The sequence below is a fragment of the Amphiura filiformis genome, chromosome 10, assembly GCF_039555335.1.
Source record: "Amphiura filiformis chromosome 10, Afil_fr2py, whole genome shotgun sequence".
Lineage (NCBI taxonomy): Eukaryota > Metazoa > Echinodermata > Ophiuroidea > Amphilepidida > Amphiuridae > Amphiura > Amphiura filiformis.
Window position 1 is genome coordinate 5,329,936 of NC_092637.1, and position 27,727 is coordinate 5,357,662.

General features: G+C 35.7%; 1 protein-coding gene across 7 annotated transcripts in view; it reads left to right on the forward strand.

The window, feature by feature from the left end:
• Positions 1-27,727, forward strand: part of LOC140162433 (neuronal acetylcholine receptor subunit alpha-10-like) — a 310,611-nt gene that overhangs the window by 252,442 nt on the left and 30,442 nt on the right. Inside the window, exons 6-7 of one of the 7 annotated variants that reach the window (XM_072185661.1) lie at positions 5,137-5,463; positions 14,494-15,704. The exons of 2 other annotated variants lie outside the window; for them this stretch is intronic. In XM_072185661.1, coding sequence (XP_072041762.1) covers positions 5,137-5,463; positions 14,494-15,155 — 989 coding nt within the window. In that variant the 3' untranslated portion in view covers positions 15,156-15,704. Of the gene's footprint in view, positions 1-5,136; positions 5,464-14,493; positions 15,708-16,863; positions 26,383-27,727 lie in introns of those variants that run through there. 4 more of the 7 variants (XM_072185664.1, XM_072185666.1, XM_072185660.1 and 1 more) reach the window with 4 other exon arrangements.

Below are 27,727 nucleotides of genomic sequence, written 5' to 3' on the forward strand. Positions count from 1 at the left end.
ATTTTTTGAAGTTAATGCAATATATTCAGGTTTTAAAATGCAATATTTCAAAGGGCTAGGACGATACCTAGACTTTTTATTTTATTTTCCTAAACGAGATCCTTCATTGATGCATTCAGCGTTGACGTCACTGACTCGCCAAGATGAAAAATAGTACAGCTGGTTCTTTTTGCTGCTTTCGTTTTAACGGCTATATCAACTAAATTCAATTATGCCATGCAACTGTTCCAAAAAAGAGGGCGCTCTCGCATACTTTGGTTCAGAGTTGCAGCATTGACATGTGTACAAAAAGATATTCTACAGCTCTACAAAATGAGAGAAGCTCAAAACGGAGTTACTATTAAAGGAGAGTTGACAAAGAACATGCTTTATAGCTATGAGCGAAGACTATCGAGATGAGAACGAAAATAATTTTCGTACGGCCGGGATTCCGACACGGAAGTAAGCAATGTAAGATCTGGAAGTGACACTAAAAATTAGCATGTACCCTATTATTATAAAAATGACCCGTTGACTCCTATAACGATCATGTAATACCAGTTTGAGTCAACGCAGAAACACTACAACATATCAGAAATTTAAAAAACATGGAACATGCCCAAAGTGTCTCGAATCGGTGATTCGTGGCATTTTAACTATTTGCACATTTTGTACATCTTTCACTCAACGCAATCTTTAATTTCTGCACTTCTCAACTATTTAGAAAAAATAGAAATAACAACTGTCTTACTTGCAAATAAAAATCGCCGTAACTTCTACTATTATCCGATTTCGATCTGTTTTTCACTGGATGACCGCTAAAAATGTCCTCCGATAGAACAATGGCGCAGTTACCACAAAATAGTCTTTAATGGATCTCTTCTGCAGTGAGTCGTGTAGGGATCAGTTTCGTTCGTCGTATTTTGAAGTGGTGTGTAGCCTACTGTAGCAGCGACTTATAATGCACCTTTGAAATGAATGGATTGTCAACGTCCACTTCAGATGAGTAATCTTTTCAATTCTTTTTATGATCATTGCAATACATCTTGGACATCCAGTTTGCTATTTCATATGGACCTCTTTTTCTACGGGCACGGCACTAAAAGGACGGGATTCTAGCACATGGACAATTACATTTGATGCTATTCTGCATACTTTAATGACGTCACCAACTCTAACTATAACCATTTGCCATCCAAACTAAACCAGACCAACTTCACGGATGCGATCCTTAAAATATTGTGGAAACGGCCGCTTCATTTTTATTGAAAAAAGCAGAGCATAGGAGATTAATAGTACATAGTCAATGTGTTTTAGCAGCGTCTAGCATATTTGGTTCAAAGCAAAAACTAAATCAAGTGAAACATTTTATTATTTTTTATCCCAAAGCTTTTAGTTTTGGCAAGATGCTTACGAAAACAGTGATTTACCTTCAGTTTATGGTTATAGGCATGGAACGGTAGTTTTCCTTAAGCTTATAGATTAGGCATGTCACTAGATAGGCCGTCTAGCTCCAAGTGCTTGATAAGCAAACTGTCTTATTTGCCTCAATTCATTTACTCCATTAGCCTCCTTATTGTTTAGTTTGTTATGTTAGGAAAGAGTCTCCAATTAGTGTGATTCGATGTGTATATGATTAGTCCCGACAAGCATTTTGTGCGCATGCGTTGTAGATGTTGCATTTTGTCATTACGTAAACAGCATGTGTGAGTATGCATTTCAATATGTCATCGAAACGCATTTTGTTGCCTGTCATTTAGCATGATATGAAGATTGCTGCTATACTATTTTTTTGTCCTGGCGAGTCAATGACGTCAACGCGCTGAGGTTGCTATTTCGTGCGCATTTTATTGGGCGCAGCGCGTGATTTGAAGTTGCACCCAATGAAATGCGTACTGACGTCACTGACTCGCCAAGGTAAAAAAAAAAAGTATAGTAAGGCTGTTAAATGTACTTAAAAGGGTAATTATTGTTTCATTGTAATTTTTTTTCTACAATTGCAGTCGAAATTCAAAATAAATGAACATATTGTGCCATTTTAAATGCCACATAATTACATGCGTCCGTTGCGTCCCATATGGACGAGTTCTTATAGGCGCGGGTGTTCACCATACTGTGTTTATCCAATGCTCATAATAATGAGATTAAGGAAATGTCTTATCAATCAATATATTTTTGAACATTGTGAATTTTTGTTTGATACATTTTTGCTTTTATAAATGAGCGCTTCTTGAAACATGTGGAACATAACTATTTGCTGATACAACTAATTTGATGTCACATATGGTTGTATTCAAGTGTTACCTAAACTATTTTTGGTAGAAAGACTATACTAATCTGCTTAGCTAGTTTCAGTAATAATTAGCTTGTTTGCCGTTCTGAATTATTGACTAAAGCTTTCTTGCAGCAAGCACGATTATCATGTACTTCCAAGTGACCAATATTAATATAATTTTATGATGATATGACAAAATATAAGTGTGATTGCTATAATTTTATCAATTTAAGATTTAATTATTATAGAAGATTTTTGTGCAATAGCCTTTCTGTGAATGAACGAAAATTACCTTACGCATGTTATGCTGCTGCGAAAAATGAATGCTAAATATGCATGTATGCATGAAATGAAATAAACTTTTTCATCTTGATCCCGTTGGTACATCAGTACGTAAATGATAATAATAAAATAAATAATATAATAACATTTGCATGATGAATGGTATTGTACACATTTTATGTTACTGATAATTGATACGATAATTAATTAGTAGTTTTTCATCTTAGCATGGAATGCAATAATCATATCCATGTAAACCTATTTTGTAGTTCCAATCACGGAAATTCACTTTTTTGGACAATCCCATAAGACTTTGCGATAAAACCCTACATACGTCACGCAGACTCACGGATTAAAAAGACTAGTTAGCGTCTGACGTCACTGTCAATCAAACTCGGACACGGTTTGTTTACGAGTGTGGTGATAATTCAGTTTCTGAACGCGTGCCTTATGGTTTATTGAGCACCTTCAAATAATATACAAACCGTCTCAAAAGTTGGGTCCTATTAATATGAAACAATGCCTAGAAAAGTTGCTTTTTGCCTTGTAAAAGAAAAAATAAATCGCCATTTGCCGATCGGCACCAGATAAATCAACTTTCCTTTTACGGCGCTACAAACAACCAAAGGTCGTGATGAGTTTGATTGACAGTGACATCAGACGCAAACTAGTCTTTTTGATTCTATCTGATTCTAATAACCCATTGTGACTGCACAGGATAAGATACGCAGTAATATACGTATGGGTGTGACCAATTGGGGTTCAGTCATAAAGGCTTTTTGGTCAATTGTCCATGTAGAACTAAACACTTTGGAACATGTTTTTTAGATATCATTTTATATTCATTTTGAATAAATATACATTTATTTGATTGCCAAGTGCATTAGTGCACATTTTTGTGAATATTTAAGAATTATCCATAAATTGTAGTTTTCTTATAATTCATTAACACCTGCATGCTTTCGTTTTACATTTTGGGCTATTCCATTTAAAATCCACACACCCCCTGTGGAAGATTTTGGAAATAACTTCCACAGAGGGAGTACGAATATCAAATGGAATTGGCATATTAAGCCGCTCCATTTAAAACTCACCCTCCTTCTGTGGAAGATTCAGGTTGAATCTTTCTCAAAGGGTGTGTGAAATTCAAATGGAGCTGCTATAATGCAATTTGAAATCCATACTCCTTCAGTGGAAGATATTTCCAAAATCTTCCACGGGGGTGTATGGATTTTTAACGGAATATCCCAATACATGTGGTTAAAATTAAACCGAACTGAAGTGAAGTACGTTTTTGAGATTTCTTGTTCGTAATAAAAAACATAGTGAGGCTCTTTTTAGAGTATTTATTGTATACTGAATACAAAACAATCGGCATTTCTGAAGCGTATCTTTAATTGTCCTAAGCCTATTGGGACTAAAAGCTTTCAATTTGACACTGTTAATGATATTTCTCTGTATTACAAACCAAAAAGCGCACCAGTTCTTATCAAGAATGTGCAGATAAAGCTCTCGAATTCAAAAAAAAACCTGAGCTGCAAAACCCGCTAACCGTTGGAGGCAGTATCAGGAGCAGCGTTTTACATCGTATTAAATACCAGATATGGAAGGAATCTTGCAGTCACAGAAAAGAACATAATGCGACTTCATAGATTTAGTTGCCGTCTTAAGGGCAATACATTGCACATTGTCGTCAGATTTAATATCCTTCATGGCATAAGAGATCCAGGTGTAACAGCAGTAATCAAAAGATGGGCGGACAATGTTTAGATTGAAATGAGCATTGGTTCAACCATTGTAAAATAAACCAAACAAAAGCCGAGATTTGGAAGAGACGGATGAGATATTGGGTGTCCAAGAAAGATCATGTGATCAGAGAACACCCAGGTACGAGAATTGGTAAAGACACTTAGTAGCAGCTATTACCCTGAAATGACGGCCCTAAGTTTTTCGTGTCATTTAATTTTCCAGCTATTTTAGTGACAAGCGAAATTATCATCTTCTTTGACCGTCATAAAATCAGATCAGTGCAACAAACATACATCTGCATACCCTGAGAGAAAGGGAGTTGAGACAGGTCATTGATGGTAACAAGGAAAAGGACATGCCCAAAAACTGATCCCTGAGGGACACAAAAGGTAACAATGAAGCGCTGAGATGTGGTACCATGAATAAGTAGAAGAAACATCAGGAACACGCGGATGAAGGCAGCTTGGTCGTGGAACCATGACTGACAACTTGCTGGTAACGGTTTCATGAGTAGGAATAAAACCAAGAGCACACGATTATAATAATCAAGACTAAGATGAGCTAAAGTAAATAAACCAAGTAGTGCAATTTACTTAGCGATATTGTGTCAGGTAGATATATACTTCGTAATCTGGTAGAGTGTATGACTCTCTGCTATCAATTGGAAGATGGGACTAGGCTTCCATATTTCGCATGCGGAACCCGGCATTTAAAATATAATATTTACCACAGCTTTCCACGTCATCAATAATCAGATACCTGATGAAAGTGGTATCGTGGACAACCAATAGCAGCGTGATATAAACACAATATTAAAACTAATGTGAGTTACCTTTCTTTTCTTTTCGCAGGGGAATCCACAGTGTTTGAGAGCAACGGTGAATGGGATATGATAGGACTATCGTCGTGTAATAATGTTGAATATTACCCTGATGATCCTGATATACCCTACACAGATGTGACATTTTATATAAACTTCAGCCGACGTCCTCATTATTATGTTTTCAACCTTATGATGCCTTCATTACTTATTACTTTATTGGCATCATTAGCCTTTCTCCTCCCACCACAGTCACAAGGCAAGGTCCAGCTTGGTGTGACATTTCTCCTTTCAATGACTGTCTTTCTCATGATCGTGGCAGAATCTATACCACCTACCAATACGGTGCCAGTAATAGGTAAGCAACTTTTTGACGCTTGAATGCAAGAAGGTCATAAGTGTATTGTTATTAGACTCGATTCGATAGTTAGCATGTGCTTACTATCGAACGCTTTTAAAATATGCAAACATGAAGAGCTCCATCAAAGGGTTTTGAGTAAATCATCTATACACATAGTTATATACGAACAAGAAACCTGCAAATGTGTGTCTCAACCCCATTAGCTCATGTTTTCAAAAGTGCTCGATAGTAAGCACATATGCTAACTATCGAGTTTTTACCGTATCCACTTACGACCTACTTGAATTCAACATAACACGCATATTAATTAATTAGGATAGGACAAATAACTTAAGAAGGCAAAAAAGTGCAACCTAAATTCTAGAAGTCTAGAAAAGAATCTGGTTAAGACCAACACCAAAGCTAATTATAAGGATTCGGAAAAGGTATAGGTTGACCTTTATGTGGTGCAGCATTTACAAGCGAAAAGGATAATGTAATGCCATATTTAGAGATCCACAGTTATCAACTTCACAAACATGACCCGGTTTTTTTCTAATAGGCGGATATTTTTCGTCTTCGAAAACCTATACAATAGGTTACCCAGGTATTATGGAGAAAGTGGTCAATCCCCATTGAACTCTATATGGTACAAAATATTCTTTGTTTAAAATTACTTTTTGCAAGAGGCACGATTTGATACATTTTTGGTCAAAATCAGAGCATTATTAGATTTTTAACCCCTATACAACAAACCGACAATCGACCTCTTGACTTGTAAATTAAAAACCATACATCAAAGATAGGTCGAACTAAACCATTTTTGAATTTTGAAAATTAACCCCTGCACAAAGTTGATGACCTTTTTTTAAATTCGCATTGGTTGAATTTTCTAGACTTTTCTATTGTAAAAACATAATTTGTGTTTGGTTGCAATATTTTTACCTTTTGAGCTATAGTTTTAGCCTAAATATATTCCGGAATGATGTATGAATTGATATCTTTCCCCTGGGTTTCTTTTTCAAATATTGACGACTACAGTCTGCACATTAAATATACTTATCTTTCATATAAAGCACCCAATTTTGAGGGGCAATTGCCAAAAGTTATTTGTGCGCATTTAGTCAATTTGTGCACATGCCTGGTTTTTTACCGAAACCGAACATGCTAGGAAGTATCGCAACACCAAATTACTGCGCCCAAAATACCTGCATTTCCTCAAACAGGAACCCCTCCCCTTCCATTCTCTTCTCGCATGCATAGACCGATTTAAGTATCACGATTTCGTTTCATACCTCAAGACGAATAGAGTATGTTTAATAGGGTATAAGGCAAGTATCAGATTCAAAGTGCTTATTTTTAATAGCGACATAACCTTAAGGGTTAAATTGATATAATTATGTTTTGGTCGGTAGTGGTCTCCGTAGCTTCAGTTTCTTCTTACAATTATTATACGCGTATCGTACTTATAATTCTGGAAACACTGCAATTTATAGAAACACCACCAGTATATATGGATCCAGTTACCACAGTGAAAAAGAAACCAGATAAGATGGTTTTGAAACGTCGAGACGTGGCTGTATAAGAGCATTTACCACTACATTTAACCAATCCACATAGACATCTTGCAAAATACATTTATAATTAAAGACCGAATTAAAAAGAACAGTTTGCGTATGACGTCCTGTCAACTAGACAGGTCAGCAGCAAAGCACGTCGCGCCTTTTCCCTGACGTCAGACGCAAACTAGTCTTTTTAATTTGGTCTTCAATTATAGAATGTTTCGACTTGACCGTTCTCATGATACGACCACATGACCTGTTCAAAATAACTGACTACTGCAGTTGTTTGAAGACTGGATTAATAAAATACTTTCCTGGCATAAAATTCCATTTTTTTTATTATTATTCTCTGCGGCACTAGTTCTCACATTTTTATGTCCTAATGACCGTGATGTGGGCCTTTTCTACAAACGAGACTCTCGGTTTTATGTTGACTTGTAGTTTTAGTTACCTCACTGATTAAATATGAAACATGATCCTTTATTAGGTATAAGCCCAATCGCCATTCTAACTTCCGGTTTTTGAGAGCAGTTTTGAGACACTTTGACCTCTGACATATCGGGAAAATTGACGTACTTATTATTAATTTTCTTATTATTAACATAATGTTGATCATAAAAATACTAAATAATTAATTTATATAATACTAATATTTTTTATATTTGTTTTAATTAATGTAAAACATTTTAGATTATATTTGGTTCGTACAAAAACCCAATATTTATGAATTTTCTGAAAGGTCAAAGGACAAAGTGTCCCAAAACTGCAAAAACTGTCCTACAATGCATTGCAAACTTCCAATGCCGATTTGGCTTATTGAGTAGATAAATTATCTTTATCTTAATATCGACATATTTAATAGTAAACAAACCATACAAAAATGCAGCTTAGTGAAAGAAAAACGTGCAAGAAGACAAGGGTTATGTTGTTTGATGGCATGTAAAATTACGTAATTTTTAAGAAAAGGTGAACACTGATGGCGCTATTTATCTTAAACCGTGTTTTCATCTTTACAAGGGGTAGGCGCACGTATAATGGCATGAAAACATCAGAAAAGAGTAGCAAACAACAATAACATTTTCAAAAAACCTTTTATCATGATATGTTAGGAATAATTTATTTGGCTAAATTAGATTTTGAATATATGTAAACAGCGCCCTCAGTTTAAACACAAATATACAGAATAAAATATACCCAAAAAATCATAAATACATGAATAAATTGAAAAAGAAACAAAAATCTATGTTAAAAAGAGCTGGATATATAATATACATATTAGTGTGATAGTTATTGGTATTGTCCACGTCTAGAATTGAATATTATATAATGTTTTGTTAGAAATGTTAATAAATGATCACATCAAACAACCATGGGATGTAAAATGATGTGATACGTACTACCAGTTTCCTTTATACCATAATGGATTACACCCTTTAAACTATTACAGAAATAAAACTTCACTATTTTAAAACTGTTAATGTATAAGCTTTAAACTCGTGTTACCGGTTAAGGGCTTAAGGGGGTACTACACCCCTGCCCAATTTTGTGCCTATTTTTGCATTTTTCTTAAAAATTATAGCGCATTGGGGACAAGTACGATATGTGTATTATAGGGGCAGGGACTACAACTACTGCAATAGAAATTTTATTTCAGCACAGGCAACCAATATTTGATCAATAAATCAATAACTACATGCTTTGAGTTGCTGAATTTTCAGTGCAGTAGTTGTAGTCCTTGCCCCTATAATATACATATCTTACTTGTCCCCAATGTACTATAATTTTTGAAAAAAATGCAAAAAAAGGCACAAAATTGGCCAGGGGTGTAGTACCCCCTTAACTAACTGAGGTTTAAAGCTTATACTCGGTTTTTAGTTTTGAGGTAAAGATTTAAACAACTATCACTTAATCCTTTAAACAGTGGCCAAATTTTAAGCTTTTAAACTTATGTTAGAAGTGATTCTAGCAACGCAATGTTAACTTTCATTTTCGATTTGAATGATTTTGTGCAAATTAGGAAATTTAGTTATACCGGATTAAAAGTTTATTTTGAAATGTGAGGTTAATCAGTTACTTCTGATATCAATCCAACATAAACTGAGCTCAAAAAGAAACTTATACTTTTTTACAACTTGTGAATCACAAGGTCATATCTTAAAATACTGTCAATCAAAATGAACCAAAATTACACAAAGGATTACTTTATTAATCTACTCAAAACACATGTCAGTAACCAAGCAGTTGTCCAACTGACACAACAGCAAAATGCACTGTCATGGGGCAGCTTCCTGGACTTCCTCCACTTTCACAGCCCAACATTTGGCACCCAGCACAAAAAATCTGTGAGAATGCACACAAGGTCCTTGCTCTGATGATAAAACGGTGCTGCTTTCTGCTTTTCATATACTTTTTTCATGAAACAGGACTGGGCTGTGAATGTGGTCCAGGAAGCTGTTCCATGTCAGTGCATTTTGCTGTTGTGTCAGTTGGATAACTGTTTGGTTACTGACATGTTTTAAGAGTAGAGCATTGAAGTCAACCTGTCCGGATTCATTTACGACTTACATTAAAAGACGCACCTAAAATACGATGATTTACAGTTCATAATAACAGCACAGTTTGATCAGCTCGTAATCGGCGGGCTTTATAACATCGCGGATTACTATCAATATATTTTATTTGGAGACATGTCATGACATCTCGCCAGAAGTATTACAAATCATTAATGGAAGTTATGTACTTTGTCAACTTTCTTTAACATGCAAAATATTGACCAGGCAGATCAACTATATCACTCTTAAGGTGGATCTACTTTTTGGTGTAGTGATAAAAGCCTAATAATTCCCGCCGATTACGAACTGATCAAAGTATAGGAAAATCACATAAACTTTCACTCAAAAGAAACATATTTTATATTTAAATTAAATATCGGAAAAACAAGAAGCAACGAAATATGGACTGAAAACACAATTAAAGGAACTTCTTCAATTGTGGATTAGTCCCAGATATTGTGTAACTATTATAAAGTTTAATATTGATAACAAGGATGGTGTATATCGAAGTCAGTTAATTCACAGATAAATTATAAAAACACGCGATTCCTGTATTTACTTTCCTTATTTTTATCTCTGTCTCTCTCTCTGCTGAATCTCACCTCTCCACTTTTTGTATCATTTTTAATCCACATGCACGTACACACACCCGCGAGGCTTTGCTATTTTTATAGACAACTCACAGATCCCTACCTGAAACAATTCATAATATTTTGATTCAGCAATTCATATCAACAAATGATGAAAACAAAATCAGTTTCTTTGAATATAATGCGATGTTTTTTACCTCCTTATATAACACTAAGCACAAGTACTCAAAGTACAAAACATGCATAGCCTGAATTGATGTTGTAAACCGATTCTCGGTTTTCACCGAGAGCAAGTTTGACGGGATTGAATCCCTATTAAATGTCATCTAAATCTAGGAAGAACGCACTTAAACCCATTTGAACCCATTACAATACTTTCTACAGGGCTTTATACAGATCTGTATTCTAAAAAGAGCTTAAGTTCTAAAGTTTTCAATACTTAAATAACCTCAAGTAGTTATTATCTAAAACTACGCATGTTCGTACTTATTTACATACATTATTCCAGTAAATTAAACAGTTGTCAATAAAATTATAAAAATTTTACATTTTTAGACAAATTTGTGTTTCTTTTTGTTGGAGCGTGGTAGTCTGCTATTGACACCAGCGCGCCGCGCTGTATGGGCTAACACGGTGCTCGTCAAACATCGACTGTATAAAGCTAAGAGCCATCGCAGTTGAACAACAATGCAAAGCCAGTGGCGATGAACAAAATATACTGATGCCTTACAGTAATATGTCAATAGGTGGTTGGTGAGTGATGTATACCTAAACACTTATTACATGCACAGCTATAAACAAAACAAGACTAAATAACAAAAAAAAAATTCTCTCGCAAGCGTCATTTTGATTCAGGAAAACATGATATTTTACTGAAATCCTATCGAAATACATATTAAAATATTCAGATGATAAGAATAAAACAGAATACAAATCAAGTGTTGTTAACAAATCACATTTCATTCTTATATTACACATTCGATCCAATCTGCCATTGAATAACTTTACATGGTAGTGTTTCTAGATCGAAAATTCTAAGCCTAAAGCATATTTCTATATTTAATCCTTACAACGCGAATGTCATAATGAATCAGCAAATTCAAACTTCTTTTCCTTTTTTCAATCGTGATTTTTTATTCAAAATGTTCCAAGACTAAATGAAATAACTGTTCAATAGTAATGAACCAGTTATAACGTCACTAGTGCGTAGTTCAATTAAAGCCTTAATGTACGATCTTTTTAAATTTTTAGATTTTTCTTTTTTTTTTCTAAAATGATAATATGCAATCATTATGAAAGTTCCCAATACATTTGGACGCGAAAAACATTGGGAATTTACAAAGAAACAACATCATAAACTTCACCTCTATCACTCGAAACATCTCGCACTGTTTGGATTAGGACAGCGAGTGCGGCCTCAGAGTTAGTCTCCTACGCGGCCAGTTTGGTTACGCTCCCTCCACATGTGGAGGGAGCGTAACCAACTAATTTTGTAGGAGACTACGGTTTCAGATCGTGGCCGACATAAAGTCATAATCTAAAATTATGACTTTATGTCGGACCAACAGAAAATCGTCCCGTTTTGCTACAAATAGGACGAATTTGACAGTTTGCTCATAGATTTAAGTTAGAACATGTGTAAATATTACAAATATGCCAAAAAATCGGTTTTGAAAAAAATAAAGGTAAATTCTGAAAAAAGATCGTACATTATGACTTTAATAGCGATAGGCGACTTGTTAATGACCAATCAGATGGGTATCTACTACCAGTGTCGAAAACAGTGCAATCTGGTCCATTGGTCAAATGGTAATTGCTCATACCTAGCAATTTAACTTCACATTTACCATGTTTTGAAAAATTATGTCTATAATCATGTTCACTTTCTTTATAGTGACATATTAACATACCGTACATTAGCCACAGATACGGCATAAGCAGAAAGCAGAGTAAAGACAAACAAACCACACACAGTTAAAAGCTGTGTCACCGGAAAAAATGTTTAACCAGCCAATTATAGCTATAGACGAATCCAACGAGCCAAGTCATGGTCAGGATTTGGTCGGCCATGACGGGTCCCCGCATGCACCACACTGGTGTAGTGACTGCCCAATTGGGTGGATTAAAGCCGCTTAAAATTCGATGTTAGATTCTTTTGTGTTGTATTCTGTCATTATTCTTTTGTCTACGTGTAACACAGGTGATAGAATGCAGTTTAAAATACCCTCCAAGGCCGCATTATTTCACATTTTATGTGAGATTGAGCCGACGGGGACCCAACTTTGGCAGCCATTAAGGTATAGGAATGCGTGAATTTCGATTCGTCTATACTATCGATCTCCTTAAAAGTTTCAAACTCCACGAAGTGCACAAATTTAAAATCTCATATATCAAGAATTAATGCAATTAAGTTAAATGACCCTTTTCCCCCGTTTTATGAAAAGAATAATTGTCTTGCTGACTCGCTTACTTTGACAAAACTGTGACAGTTATCACATTATGTTGTGGTGGTATAATACGTTGGCGAAGTTATGTAACAATCGGATTAACTACCATAGCAATAGGTGAAAACAATTTTTGAATATACCGCGCTGCACTGGTACGTTTACGCGGTACCTCTGCATTGAACCATATCATGCTGATCACTCGCACCTGTAAGATTAGTATCTTTGAAAAGACCGGTATTGTACTCAATCTATGATTGCAGACATACACAGGTGATATGTGCAACCTGCTTGTAGTTCAGCGCGATATATTCAAAATTGTTTTTACCTATTGCTATGGTAGTTAATCCAATTTATTACGTTACTTCGCCAGCGTATAAGAGATGCATTTTGTGATAAATAATAATAAGGCCGATTATAACGATGGAGAATTTGCACAATTATCTTGATAGATTAAAATTATAAGTCGATTGTTTCATTTCCTTAAAGAAACGTATATCGACTGCTCAGTACAAGAAGTGGGTAAGTGCAATAGCTGCCATGTGTAGCTACCATGTGTAGATGAGTACAATATAATGTATGTAAATTGCCAAATGTTGAAAGTGTAGCTATTGCACTTACCCACTTCTGGCACTGAGCAGTCGATATCACTGACATACACCAATAACATCCTCTACGTGAAAACAAAATGAAGTTGAGTTTTATGATTTATGATTCGCGGTTTAATTTGCTTGTGTAGACTTGTTGCCAATAATAGCTTGGAGACAAAAACGTTAAAGGAACTGCCTTAAGCTTGGTCCGAATGGAAAGATTTACTAATAAGCTGCAGTGTTTGCTTTACTTACTGACAACACGGTATGAGCTAGGTTAAAGGGACTTTTTGCTGCCTTAACCCCATGAGAACTACCTGCCGATTGGCCAAAATGAATATTGTGTCAAATTTGGAACCATTCAAGGAGGGTATTAATAAGATCATCTGCAAATTGCAAGTTTAACCAATATTAGTCATAATTGGCAATTGAAATGAGCATTTCAAGTTATCAACCAATCAGAAATGCTGTTAGATAATCAGTAGTGTCCAGGGGTTAATGCAGCAATGGAGAATAGCTGTGAAGGGAATCAATGACGATTTAATGCAATTTTCTGCTTGAAAAGTTACTATTCAGGAGGACTGCCTTGCTGAATATTAGAAAAGGAAATTTAAGCTGCATTTTTGTATCCTATTATTGTATGTTTAAAAGGACGAGTGAGTCGACCTATATATCGATATTGACTAAGACAAAGATATCGACAATAACACCAGTATTACTATTTGACTGACGCAAACACTGACTTAGATTCCCAAACTAAGATATCTGGTATTATGTAAATTCTTAAGAGATCAGGTGATCATAGCGGGACGGCTCTCACGATCGGAAGCTTATGGGTTCAAATCCTAGCGGTGCCACCTTGTTGAGCACCTATACAAGTTTGTTATCCTCTATTATCTATCTCCACCCATATAAATTGGTACAGGTATATTTTGTGCTGGGAAGGTAAGGCACAATTAATGTTTAAAGTAATGTTCGTTTGTATGTTCTTTTTCATCAGTTGGCTGGTTATCTTTTTGTTTGCGCACCGTTTAATTCTATACACCACAAAATGAGTCGTTTGTCGGCCCGGTGTTTCTCTGTAGTATACAGTTTGAAGTATAACTATAGAACTAAATTGCAATCCGTTGGTTTATTAATATTTCACCAACTGTTTGTCCAATATTATTGTGTTTAGCGCAAAGTCATTAACCCCCTTGTAAATTTAGGTTGGTCGACAAATGTTTTGTTTAGCTTGATTCTGCGCGATATCATGGTTCATCTTTAGCTTTACTTAAATTTCAATATTTCCTCTCTTTTGTATCTCTCAGGACAATATTTTGCCGCCTCAATGCTTTTGGTGTCCATGTCGCTGGTACTCAACATCATAGTAGTAACAGTATTTACAAAAAGCAGCGGAGGGGAACCCGTACCCATCTGGCTTCGAACTCTTGTGATTCATATTCTTGCACCATTGGTTCGCGTGAAAACAGGAGATTTAGTAAAGTCGGGCTCATCTCGCAAGCGACATAAAGGCAAAAGCAGATCTGGTGGATTTTTCCGATCATCGACCCGTGAAATGGAATTCGAGAGAGTCCCAAATGATGTAAGGCCACATGGTTTAGCATTTGAAACCACTGATGTTGATGCAAATGAGAAGCATCTTTTGGACTATACCCCAAATAACAGTATGGACAGACTGGAGTCAATAGCTTTAGAACTCAGAAGGGTCAATGAAATTCTTGCCGCTTTCGGACATTCAAATCCTGGCGCAGGCCCGCCAAAAACGCCGGACGAAAAGAAAAACGAACGAGCGTGGGTGATAACTGCACGGGTACTAGACAGGTTGTTCCTTATCCTTTATCTTATTGGTAATGTGTCGTCCCTTTTAATGCTAGTATTTCAAACTCTCCATATTGGTGTTCCACATGGGAAGGAAAACCTATGCCATGATGGCTCGGAAGATACTGCGACAGCAGAGCACGAGTACTAGTCAGGTTGTTCCTTGTGATTTACCTTATCGGTAACGTGTGGTCCCTTTCTAATGCTAGTACGTGTATTGCGAACTCTCCAAACTGATGCACTATATGGGAATGACAACATTTGACATGATGGGTCGGAGGAGTAAGTATGTATCTACGGAGGAGAATACGTTGATATGGGATCACTAATATCGCTACTCATCCCGAACGCAAAAATGGAACCAAATAACAATTTTACTAGACTGGAATTGAAAGTATAAAGTTCGCTAGTTTACAAATAATAATTGAAATGCATAATTCAATGAAGCAACGTACTTTCACTCTAACAGATTGCCTACAGTCATCACTTTAATGGGATGAAATAACAAAAGAGAATGACATTGAATCAATTTTACTCTGGAAAAGAGGTGCAATTCACTCTCAAAAGTGAGAGGTATATCATTTATTTTCATTCATATATAAATACCGTCGCTTATATGCAATTCCAAAAGTCAAACACAAAACCTCCTTAAAGTGGAACCCAGTGCACAAACATCCTATGTACAATTTTGGTCAAATTTCTTGGGGTGTGTGAAGAACATTGCTCAAAATACATTCTGATACTTGGCTTTCAACTGTAAACTACAAACCCCTCTGTAAATAATAACATAACCGCATATTTTTTTTACATAGATGCTATTAATTTTGAATGGCAAAATCGTAACATAGTAGGTTTGTCATTGAATATATTGTACCACATAGGAGGTTTTGACTTCAGAGGTAAATTAACATAGGAGATTTTTCCTGCCCAGAGACGATATATAAATGGTGGTCAAGCTTCATATTCCCATGGCCCTTATAATCCTAAGTAATATATAACAGAGTTTGTTCATATAAAGACTGTCCACCAACGCAATAAGCAACATAACACACAGTTTGTCAAGATAGCTTTAAATTCAAAATATTTATGCACAAATTAGACTAACTCTATAACAGAAGTACACTCTAAAATAGACCTAGTAAATGAATAGAACCTATTAATATTTGACTAGGACACCTATTGCGAGGATAATTAAGGCGGATCAAGGGGCAGGACCTAGCGCGCGGTGTTTGCACTCAAATGGCTGAAACAGGACAACTATGGCGTCTGGAACATAAGAATATTCCGTCTTTCGCAGGGGACGTTAAGCCGGATATCCCGTGTGCAGAAGATACATACCTGTTAACATGTAGCTTACAGTCAGTTTCGGGAAAAGTAGGGTTTCAATCACTGACCGTTCCCGATGTTTAAATGTACCGCAGCGGAAATAGGCTTCACAAGAGGCTTGGGTTATCCAAGGTTGTCAAACTCGAACAAATCAAATTAATAAAAGTATTTAGAAATTAATAAATGGATCTACATTGAAATATCGCTCCGTTGCAAGATTGAGCTTTACATTTCACTTGAGTACCTGAGACATGGAAATCAAACACATGGATGCTGCAAAATATTGCTACATAAATCAATCTCGCGTAACAGCCGAATGAAATTTTATATTATTTGTTTAAATTCTCCATACTGGATATTTTCAAATTCCAAACACTATTCGTCAAATTGCTGTTTAAAGCCTTAATTAAATGATCAAATGAAAGGAATTAATCAAATGAAATTATATATTGTCTGATTGCATATTATACCATGTTTCGTTTTACCTTCATATATTTTGATTGCATATGTTTCTTATCTTTTGTTTCTCATAGGAGAATATTTTGCATCCAGCATGCTTTTGGTGTCCATGTCACTATTGCTCAACGTGACTGTAGTTTCAGTATTCTCAAAACGAAACAGTGGTGAGCCTGTACCCATCTGGCTACGAACTCTTGTCATTCATATCTTTGCACCATTGGTTCGCGTGGATACAGTTGAATTAGTAAAGTCGGGCGCATCTCGAAGGCGTCATAAAGGCAAAAGCAGAACTGGTGGATTCTTTCGATCCCGAGAAATGGAATTTGAGAGAGTCCCAAATGACGTGAGATCAAATGGTTTATCTTTTGAAACAACAGATGTAGATGCAAACGAGAAACACCGTATGGACTATGTCCCAAATAACAGTATGGACAGATTGGAGACAATAGCTTTAGAACTCAGAAAAGCGAATGACATTCTTGCCAATATAGGACAATCAAAACCTAGCGGTGACGCGGAAAGAACACCGGAAGAAAAGAAATATGAGCAAGCTTGGATTATAACAGCGCGAGTACTAAACAGGGTGTTTATTGTACTTTACCTTGTCGGGCTTATAATGTCCTGTTTATTTGTAGTATTTCAAACTCTTCATATGGATGAACCGAATTCGGACAATCTATGCCATGATGATGGGTCGTAGTAGGAGTAAGTATGTATATACGGAGGAGATTACGTTAAGAGAAATTGATATGGAAACACAAATGTCGTGACACTTTTAAATGGAAATATGAACAAGTCAATCAAAAGTAGAACATTTCGTAACAATAAATGAGATGTTTGTAAAAATTTTAACCCTGTGTAAATGAAAATTAGTTTTTATGCATAAAGAATATTAACTTCCCATTTGACAACGAAATATCAGAAAATTTCAAACCTATTTGGATACCCACACAAATAACATTGCTCGTACTTACAACTATCAGATTCAGTAATTTCACATAGTTGCAAGCGCGGTGCAATTGTAGCGTTTTCCCTTAACGTATTATATGTCTACAAGCAAGCAAAAGAAAAAGGTGTGCTTTTTTCTGAAAACTGCAGAGGGCTTTTAAAAGAATATGGCACAATTTGTGAAACTATTAATGGTTGTCGAAGAACGTTATAATATCGTAAGATCAGGCCTGAGTAACAGTCTCAATTTTCCACTTTAAATTGAAGTTGAATTGAATTTAACGACGCATCAATATACACACAAAAAATCATCCCTGTGCTCGTTATGCTATCAGTCAGAGCTCACTGAAGAGGTGTTAGAGCTCTTCAACAAGAGAAGTCGATTCTGATATTCGCCGTCAATTTAAGGGACCAGGATCGTGCGTATAACTCTACACGCATAATACTCCACATATTGAGGAGCAGCACGTATATCGGAAGAAGAATATCTACCATAATGGGCGTACTGTGATGTTCCCAGTGACAGTCAAACACCCGGATGTTATTAGACCAGCTAAAAAAGAGAAATAAATAATCTACCTTGAGACGTCTCGCCATTGCAGGATTGATCCTACACATCATGTTGAGTAGAAGAGACATGGGTACCAAACGCAAGGATGCCGCATAATACTGTTTACAAAATCTATTTATAGTTACAGACAATTGGGAAGTTCTATTGGATTGGGTTTTTTTAATTTTTTGTTGTTGTTTTTTTGCCAAGAGGTATTCAAATTCCAAGAACTGTTTGCTGAAAATTAATCAATAAACTAATGCAATCGATAAACGAAATCGATTTTGCGCAAAACCGTGTTCTATTTTATCTTCATATATTTTGATTACATATGTTTCTTTTCTTTTGTATCTCTCAGGGCAATATTTTGCATCCTCCATGATTTTGGTATCCATGTCACTATTGCTCAACGTGACAATAGTGTCAGTATTCTCAAAAAGAGACAGTGGCGAGCCTGTACCCATCTGGCTACGAACTCTTGTCATTCATATCTTTGCACCATTGGTTCGCGTGGATACAGTTGATTTAGTAAAGTTGGGCTCATCTCGCAAGCGACATAAAAGCAAAAGCAGAACTGGTGGATTTTTTCGATCCCAAAAAATGGAATTTGAGAGAATCCCAAATGACTTGAGATCATCTGGTTTAGTATATGAAGCCACATATGTAGAAACTACAGATGTAGATGCTAATGACAAAAAAGTTGTGGACTGTACTCCAAATGACAATATGGACAGGCTAGAGTTAATAGCCTTTGAACTCAGAAGGGTGAATGAAACACTTGCCATTATTGGACAATCAAGCCCAAGCGATGGGTCGTCAAAAACGCCAGAAGAAAAGCAAAAAGAACGAGCATGGATTGTAACAGCTCGTGTACTAGACAGGGTGTTCCTTGTATTTTACCTAATAGGTAATGTGTCGTCCGTATTAATGTTAATACTTCAAATTCACCATATTGGTGAACCACCTGTGAATGAGAACCTATGCCATGAAGGATGAATGACCTTCAAATCCTAGTGGAGACGAGGAAAAAACTGGAAGAAAAGCGTCGGTGGTAATTGCACGAGTAATAGACATTCCTTGTGCCTACCTTATGTTTAAGGTGTTGTCCTTTTAATGCTAGTATTTCGAACTCACCAATTTGGAAAGCCGCCTATAGAGGAGGAGCCAGACCTGTAGCCACCATTCTTTGCATGGAATTTTCAAAAAGTGGATTTTCTCCTTAATAAATACGCCATAAGTGGTCCTTTTGTTCATTAATTTTTACCATCTTGCAAATTGGACATTTTGACCACTTTGTGTCGCGTCGCAGAAGGTTGACCCCCACTGCCTGCGGGTCTTGGAGGAGATATGTCATTATATTACGGAGGAGTTATACGTACCTACGTAGAGGAATGAATTACAACGATATAGGGGAACAAATTCCGCAATAATACCCTCTACACAAAACACACCCAATTAAAGTCAAACAAAAAGCAGGGCATTTCGTAAGCTTAAAAAAGTTTGAAAAAAATGAGACCCGTACGTTGTCAAAGAAATTTCAGCAAAGGTGTACAATCTATGGGTTTATGCATAAAAATACAAACATTCAACTTAGACTAACGACATTTTAGATAATTCAAAAATATTTCGAATTCCACGCGAATACCACAAATACCATTTATGGTCTACAAGTTAAGCCGTTTCAAATACGCGCACTTGATGTAATTGTAGCGTTTCCCCTTGTATTATTGGCTATGCAAGCGACAATGCCGATCAACAACATTATCATCTCGCTAAGGCGGATACAAAGAAGAAACGAATGATTTTAAGCCCCTCTAATTTTCAACGCCTCATTACAAAGTATTGTATTCAAGAATTAAATTAATGACATTTTACCAACATGCTAGGCATGATAAATAGATCTTGACCATATTAAAACAAATCATCTCTAATCAGGTGACACCTGTGAATTTGTGACATGCGCAAAGAAATAAATGAACAGCGCATTCGCCCTATAGTTATGAGGTAATTTTCAGACAAAAAACCCACTTGATTCGATACCCAAGCAACAAAAACATAAGTTATCACCTAGTCGTTTCTATTTTTACTACTTATAGCTCATTGCAACGCTACTGACATGTCTAAAAGCTTGCCTATGCATCATAAACCGAAAGAAGGGTTGCTTCGAGGTGTAAGTAGCAACTAAAGCGGGATTTATTAGAGTGTGTGTTGTTGAACATTGGTAAACACTTTCTTTTTATACGAGCAAACTCTGCTGTTACCCCGCGTCAGGGTTAGCAGGGCCCCAAAATGGGAATATAAAACTTGGCGTACCTCAAACTGCTCAAGGGAGGTCACTTTCTTTTTATATCAAAGCAAAATGCGTGTGCACCTACCTTTTGCAAACAATGCTGCTTCAATATATACGTTTTGCACAGGACAAAACGTTTGGATGGTCTACAACTGTTTTCACGTAGTGGTTTTTAAACATCACGTAAAATTACCAGATTTTGTCATGAATGTATAATATACATTGTATATGACAGTTCAAAAATACAATCTACTTTGAACTGCCGCTTCACCCACTTTATGTAACAAGAATTCGGGCGTGGAAAAGAAATAACAAATAACCCTCACTTTTTGTAAAATGTACAGGATTGTTTATAACACTTGATTATTTCATGCTAAACCCCTTGTTTCTTTTTTCTACATGTAATATTGAAACGTCTGTACATATGAAACAGCATGCAACCAAAGTAAATCGTGTATATTAATCTCATAAATATATATAAAGAACTGTAACACACTTTCCCATTTTTGCAAAAAAAAATCAGCACAGCTCTGCTCTTATCACAGAATGAATGCCAGAGTGTCGACTACTTATCCAACGCATGCGCTTATTTTTGTCCAGTGATGTATCCATTTAGTAATTTTAATTGCTTAGATTTGATCTTTATTCGTTTAAATATTATTATCAACACCGAAAACATGGGAAAGGTAATATATTAAGGTAAATCTTTACAGTATAATTAAGCAATCCCATATTATCCACGGAATGCTCAAATGTCATTTTAAGAGTGCATTAAAAAGACTAGTTTGCATCTGACGTCACTGTCAATCAAAATATCCACGTCCAATCAAAAGGTTGATACATCTGGTGTCTTCATCGGAAAAGAGGAATCGAAGAAAATGGCGAAAATGACGGTACTTTAACAAAATTTTCTAGGCATTGTTGATATGGTGCCTTCAGGATAAAATACTAAGACCTAACTTTTGAGACGGTTTGTATGCAAAGAGATGCAAAATTAACTATAAGGCACGCTGTTTTAGCGCTGCGTTCAGAAATTTCAATCATCTCGACAAAACAAATCGTTACTGAGTTTGATTGGCAGATGACATAAGACGCTAACTAGTATTATTTATATCTGGCTCCGATTGTGAGGGATTCAAACCCCAGCAGTCAGCACCCTGACAGAAGCTCCCATGAGCTTCTGTGTGAATGGTGGGTCCTGTCTGTATCAAAGACTACACTAATTCCTTTTACGCCCTATGCCTCATTCATCATGTTTAAAAACGTATTTGCTGAGTTGTTCTCAAAAGCGTGTTCATGTATTTGGCATGGTGGTCTAACTACTTCTATAAGTTCCAGAAATATATGTCAAATAATAGTAAACTACATTAAACTATAAAAGCATGACCATATTTTATTTACAAGGTAACTGTGTTTTGGCAATGATATACCAAATTGGTCAAAATTGTGCTTTTAAAAGAAATCGAACTGTTACATATATTCATTCAATGCTCTTTCGGAATAGAACTGCAGTGTTACCTCACAGTCCCTCTGTGTAAGACAATGCATTAATGTAATGTAGAACAATTTAAAACTGATTCACACATGCAATGTAAAATTTCACTTACGAGTGGAATTGTCGTGCCTCATCCGAGGTCACTTCTTCACTACTCGGGACATTAATGTGTTAAAAGTGAAATCCCAAATAACCAGGTGCCATACATCCCGTTATGATACTCCCATCAATCTTAATCTTTGTCTGCTCAACTTTGTCCTACAATGGGATATTACATTTAAAATTCACACTTACCTCTTTGGAAGATTTTGGAAATATCTTCCACAGGGGGCGTATGAATTTGAAATAGAATGTACATATTAGGCAGCTCTATTTGAATTTCATACACCCTCTGAGAAAGATTCAACCTGAATATTCCATAGAGAGAGGGTTGAAATTCATACTTCTCCCTGTGGAACAGGGGTAGTGTGACTTTTAAACGGAATAGCCCAGTCTTGTCTCTGTTTGTGAAATACCCATCAGTGCATCACGAACCCAGTTTTTGATTAGTTTGTTTTTACCACTTTGTACTTTACCGTACCAAGCACCAAGACACGTTTTAACCAATAACATTACTAAGCGTCTGTTTGTGTCTTTTTCGACAATTCCAGCTACAGAAATCAAAACTAGCAAGCACAGTGGTATTATACCATTTCCCTTCCCGTGGAGCCATTTTGTCAAATCAATGTAAACTTCATAGCCCTTGCCAATTATGAATACTTAATGCAATTAATACGGAGTTCGATGCATTATGTAAACTTTATACTTGATCAAAAACGATGGTTTTTGCTATCTTTACCAATTATTTCGGTGAAACTAAGACAATAATTGTCGCATTTCTTACTACTGCACACCACAGTGTCAATCTCAAGATCAATGTAGACATTCCTGCCTCTGCCTCTCCATGGTCTATGTACGTAGCAATTTATTTTAATTGTAAAGTGAGTTCTGTCTGTCCTTTTTCTGCGAAAAGAGCTCTTGATTATGGCTAACATTCAAACCACCACGCCTGTGTAAATTAACACCTCATTGTCAATCTTATAAGTATAACTTGATGTACTTAGTATGGTGTTTGAATGTACAACAGACAAGTTATTGAAGTTATCATCTTGACTTGATGAAACCACTTGAGTAATTTTTACTATGCCTGTTATATTTTCAGCACTACATGTTCAAAACTAATCATGTTCGAACTACGCTTTTAATCACTTGTTACCCTCTGACTGTGCTTTCAAGAGATCCTCACTCAGATATTCCCGACAGTTTTTGCAAAAGAAACCAAGATTACGTTATCTTCGATGCGCAGATGGTCATTGCGCACGATATATAAGTTTAACGTGCGCAATAACGATGTGCGCGTCAATGATGACGTAGTCTCGTTGCTTTTACAAAAGCTTACGGGAATTACCGATATGGTCTACAATTGAAGACCGAATTTAAAAATAAAAAAAAGACTAGTTTACGTGTGACGTCAAGGCAAAAGCAAGGCATGATTGGTTGCTGACCAGCGCAGTACGACATTTTCGGGCTGGTTGACAGGACGTCATACGCAAACTAGTCTTTTAATTCTGACTTCCATATAATGTAACCTGCTTTGGGATACATGTACCTTTGTCCTAACCAAACACTGGAAACAGCGGCCACTTGGTGTTGATAAACATGTTAAACAAAATGTTAAAATAATTTTGTGCATACCAATAAATTTTGGTAAATTCCACGCTTGCCAAATGCAAAGAACACAACTTTTAATATATAATTTAATTTCTTATTTTCAAATCGTCGTTCGGGCAGGAAAAACCTCTTATGTGATTGTGGCCCCTGAACAAATTTAAAACAAAACTGCCAACAGGTTGCTTAGGAAGTTTTGATTTCAACATGTTCAGACCAATGACACATAGCAGGTTTATCCTGACCTACGACGAAATGTAGAATCCTTAAATAAATATTTTTATAATATATTTAAAACGGTATATAGAAATATAGAAATAGTGCAATGTTAATTGTTTTATTCCAATGTATAAAACAGATTGTATTACAGAGTCTATTTATGTTATAGTATATTATCAAAATACTAATCAATAGTGTATTGTTTTCCACCGTGTAGATCACGTCTTGTTTTTCAAATGATATATTTTGTGCGTCCATATTCGCACAGTTAACTTACCTTTATACAATCGTCAGCAACGTGCTGTTTATATTGACCAATGGAATGGATAGTTATATCCAAAGCAACATGAAACGGTCCATTTCATTTGTCAATGATTAAAGTAAAAGTCCCCATCCCAAGCGCATGTTGTAAAGTCGACAATTGCAAGCTGCATTATTGTGAATGATATTTCTATTTTTGAAAAAAAAAGTTTACCAATAAAAACCTAAGAATGAAACTGTAAAAACATTTTTGATTATGTTGGCTCTAGCGATGTATGATAGCGTGCGAACCGTGTACGCGCATGTATGGACGAGTTATTTGTAACGTGTTGTAAATATCATTTTATACAATTACTGAATCTTTACATAATGTTAATTGAAAAAACCTACCAGAGTTGTATCAAATAACGTGAATAAAAAATGCATGTATTATAGTAGGTAATTAACACAACTATATTGTAGAAATGCATTATATGAAGGTCAATTTAACCCCTGAGCACTACCTGCCGATCTAACATTGCTTCTGATTGGTCAGTTACATGATATCTTTACTTTAATCACCAATCAGAATGGAGCTTTGCAAATAATTCACCCCCATTTTTTTGCGTGGTGAAATTATTCTAACAATGTTACTGATTGGCTCAATTGATAATAAAAACTTCTTTTTGACCAATAGACAGGTAGTTCTCATGGGGTTAACGAAGTAGTGCTTACAAAGCAATTGTATATTATACTCTATGACATTTTACGTTAAGCGCATGTAAATTGTAGCAGCGATATGAGAACGTAAACATTCTTCGTAACAAATACTGACACCGTAATTATGTGATATAGACACTATAACAAAGCAATAATCTAGTAAATAGTCTAATTTAGAATATTATTTAATTTGATTTCAGTGAAATAGAACACACCAACTGTAATTACAAGTTAAATTACGCGCCCATAACTTTTGTATCACCCTTCATATTTCATTACATAAATGACTAGTTTTTGGTGCTACGCATTGATATATACTTCTTGTCACCAATGTTTCCTCCAGTAATTTGCGTTTCTGTCTTTTGATTTATTCATTATGTCATGTTATTTTGTTCAAGTAATTTTGTTTTTTGGGGAACCTTAACCGAAAAAATTGTTATTAAATTCATTATCAAATAGTACAATAATAAAAACGTTAAAATAACTGTATCAAACAATTTATGCGTTTAAAATTTAAGAAGCTAAAAAATGTTGTGACAAGGAACAGAACAGGAAAACGACCAAAACCTCACCGTTTCTTAGTGAATTAGCTAAAATCAGTGTTCTAGTAAGATATCCAAATTATATTTTGTATTTATCGATATCCAAAACTAAAAGACTTTGCCATTATTTTCTGTTTCATCGGGTATATTTGTTCAGGTATTTATATTTACTTCTTACTTTAATATAACAATTACTGGTCATTTGTGTATTTACCCACATTCTTAATGTAATCATTAATGATATTTTTAACTTAAGTTCATTCAGCGTAAAGTTGATCTTATTCTCTTGCCAACATATATGTATCGTCACTATGGGCTATTCCAGTTGAAATCCACACTACCCCTGTGGAAGATTTTGGAAATATCGTTCACAGGGGGAGCATGTGTTTCAAATGTAATTGGTCAGAGTTAATCATTTTGAAACCCATACTCCCCTGTATTATGGCTTTACCTATATCTTCCACAACTGGAGTGAGTATTTCAAATGGAAGTTACCCAATTGTCTATTCGATTCAAAACTCATACTCCCTCTGTGGAAGACTTTGGTTAAATCTTTTACAGGGGTAGTGTGGATTTTAAATGGAATAGCCCAATTATCGCATACTGACGAATAATACAAAACCGTCTGCGTCTGTATTCCTTTGTATTATCCCGACTACAGAGCGACTACAGGGCGACACCGTCGATTATTTTTACAGTGCATAGTCATTTCCCTTAGTCGCTACTTGCGCTCGGCGAACCGCGTAAAGCTCTTCGCGCATTGGATAGAGACGGTTTATAGTAAGTTGTTAATCGGCATTATGCAAAATTCACGGCGATCCCATAAAATACGTTTGTAGCTATTCGTTTACGTTGAATATTGTTTTACGTGCTTTCTTGTAATAACATAATCAAAGCGTGTCATAAGCATCTTCCATTCCTGTGTTGATTTAATAAAATTAATGAACATAAAGCGAGTAATAATAAATACATAAACTTTTCATCGATATGTATATGACTAAAGATTATCTATTAGAAATACATGTTCTTTATGTTACGATTTTACCTCAACATAATTTACTTTTTAACTATAATATGAGGCAAAGGCTCATCAACAAACCAATCTGTAAGTAAAATGAGATCCATGACAAAGTCGGGAAATGTCATGATGTGATTTGTCGTCATTATCCTTAATAAAGGTAATGCGACTTTGTGCAGGTTTCGCAGCAGCAGGTGTCAAATTACCAAACTCAATCAAGTATTAGTCTGCGTGCGCATGTCACCTCGTGACATAGTATTAATCATGTGACCTTGATCTCTGACATTTGGGTTAAATTTTGGGGAAAAAAACAGATTGCTATTGTTTTGTTTCTGAGACGTCGAAGTTGTCTATTGCACGAAGTCTTTAGGAAAGAAAGACTACAAAGTCACCTACAAACCGGTTTCCAGCGTATAGATCAGCTACGGTAAAATAATTACAGAAAAGGATTATGTAAAATATAACAGAAAAATAGACCAACAAAATATTAAATTAAGCTAAATACGCCAAATTTCTTGCGCAAGTTTGTTAACAAAAACAAGAAAATTGGCATTTGTTTTCATAATATCGGAGACAGTTATGAAAAAGCCCTCCTTTAAAAAAAAATCAGTTTTCTGAAATCTGGCGTACCCACCTTACCCCATAGAACTCCCTCCCAACAGATTTATAAGACTGTTGTGGTGCACCTTTAAATCTGTCATCACACCGTTAAACAGCCGTAGTGGTTTAATCCCTCGAAACATTTAATGAAACCTTTCGAGTTTGACATGAAGCGATAGAGCGGAAACGAAGAGAATGATGCGAAACATAACAACTCCCTCCTCGAAATATGTCTAGTGTTTTCACTTAACTTGGTTTTTACACGGTCAAAGCACTCTTATTTAGCGCATTTCAGCGCAGATAGAATTTATTTATCGCTTGCTTTAACTTAAAGTTGTATTACGGCAGATAATTCTTTTCAAACATTTGCCGCAGACCTATGTCTAACCATTTTCTTGTTGACTGCGTTTCATTTTATTCTGCTCCTTAGAGTTATTCTGGCATTCAATCGTTATAAACTTTGTATTGATTAGAATGTCAGAAAATGTTTGCCAATTTCAAACTCGACTTGGTGCAACTATAAACCATCCATACCATTACTCTTCAGTATTAATCGGCCTGTATTTCATCAATATTTAAGTTCAATTGACGGGATATATTCACTTATAT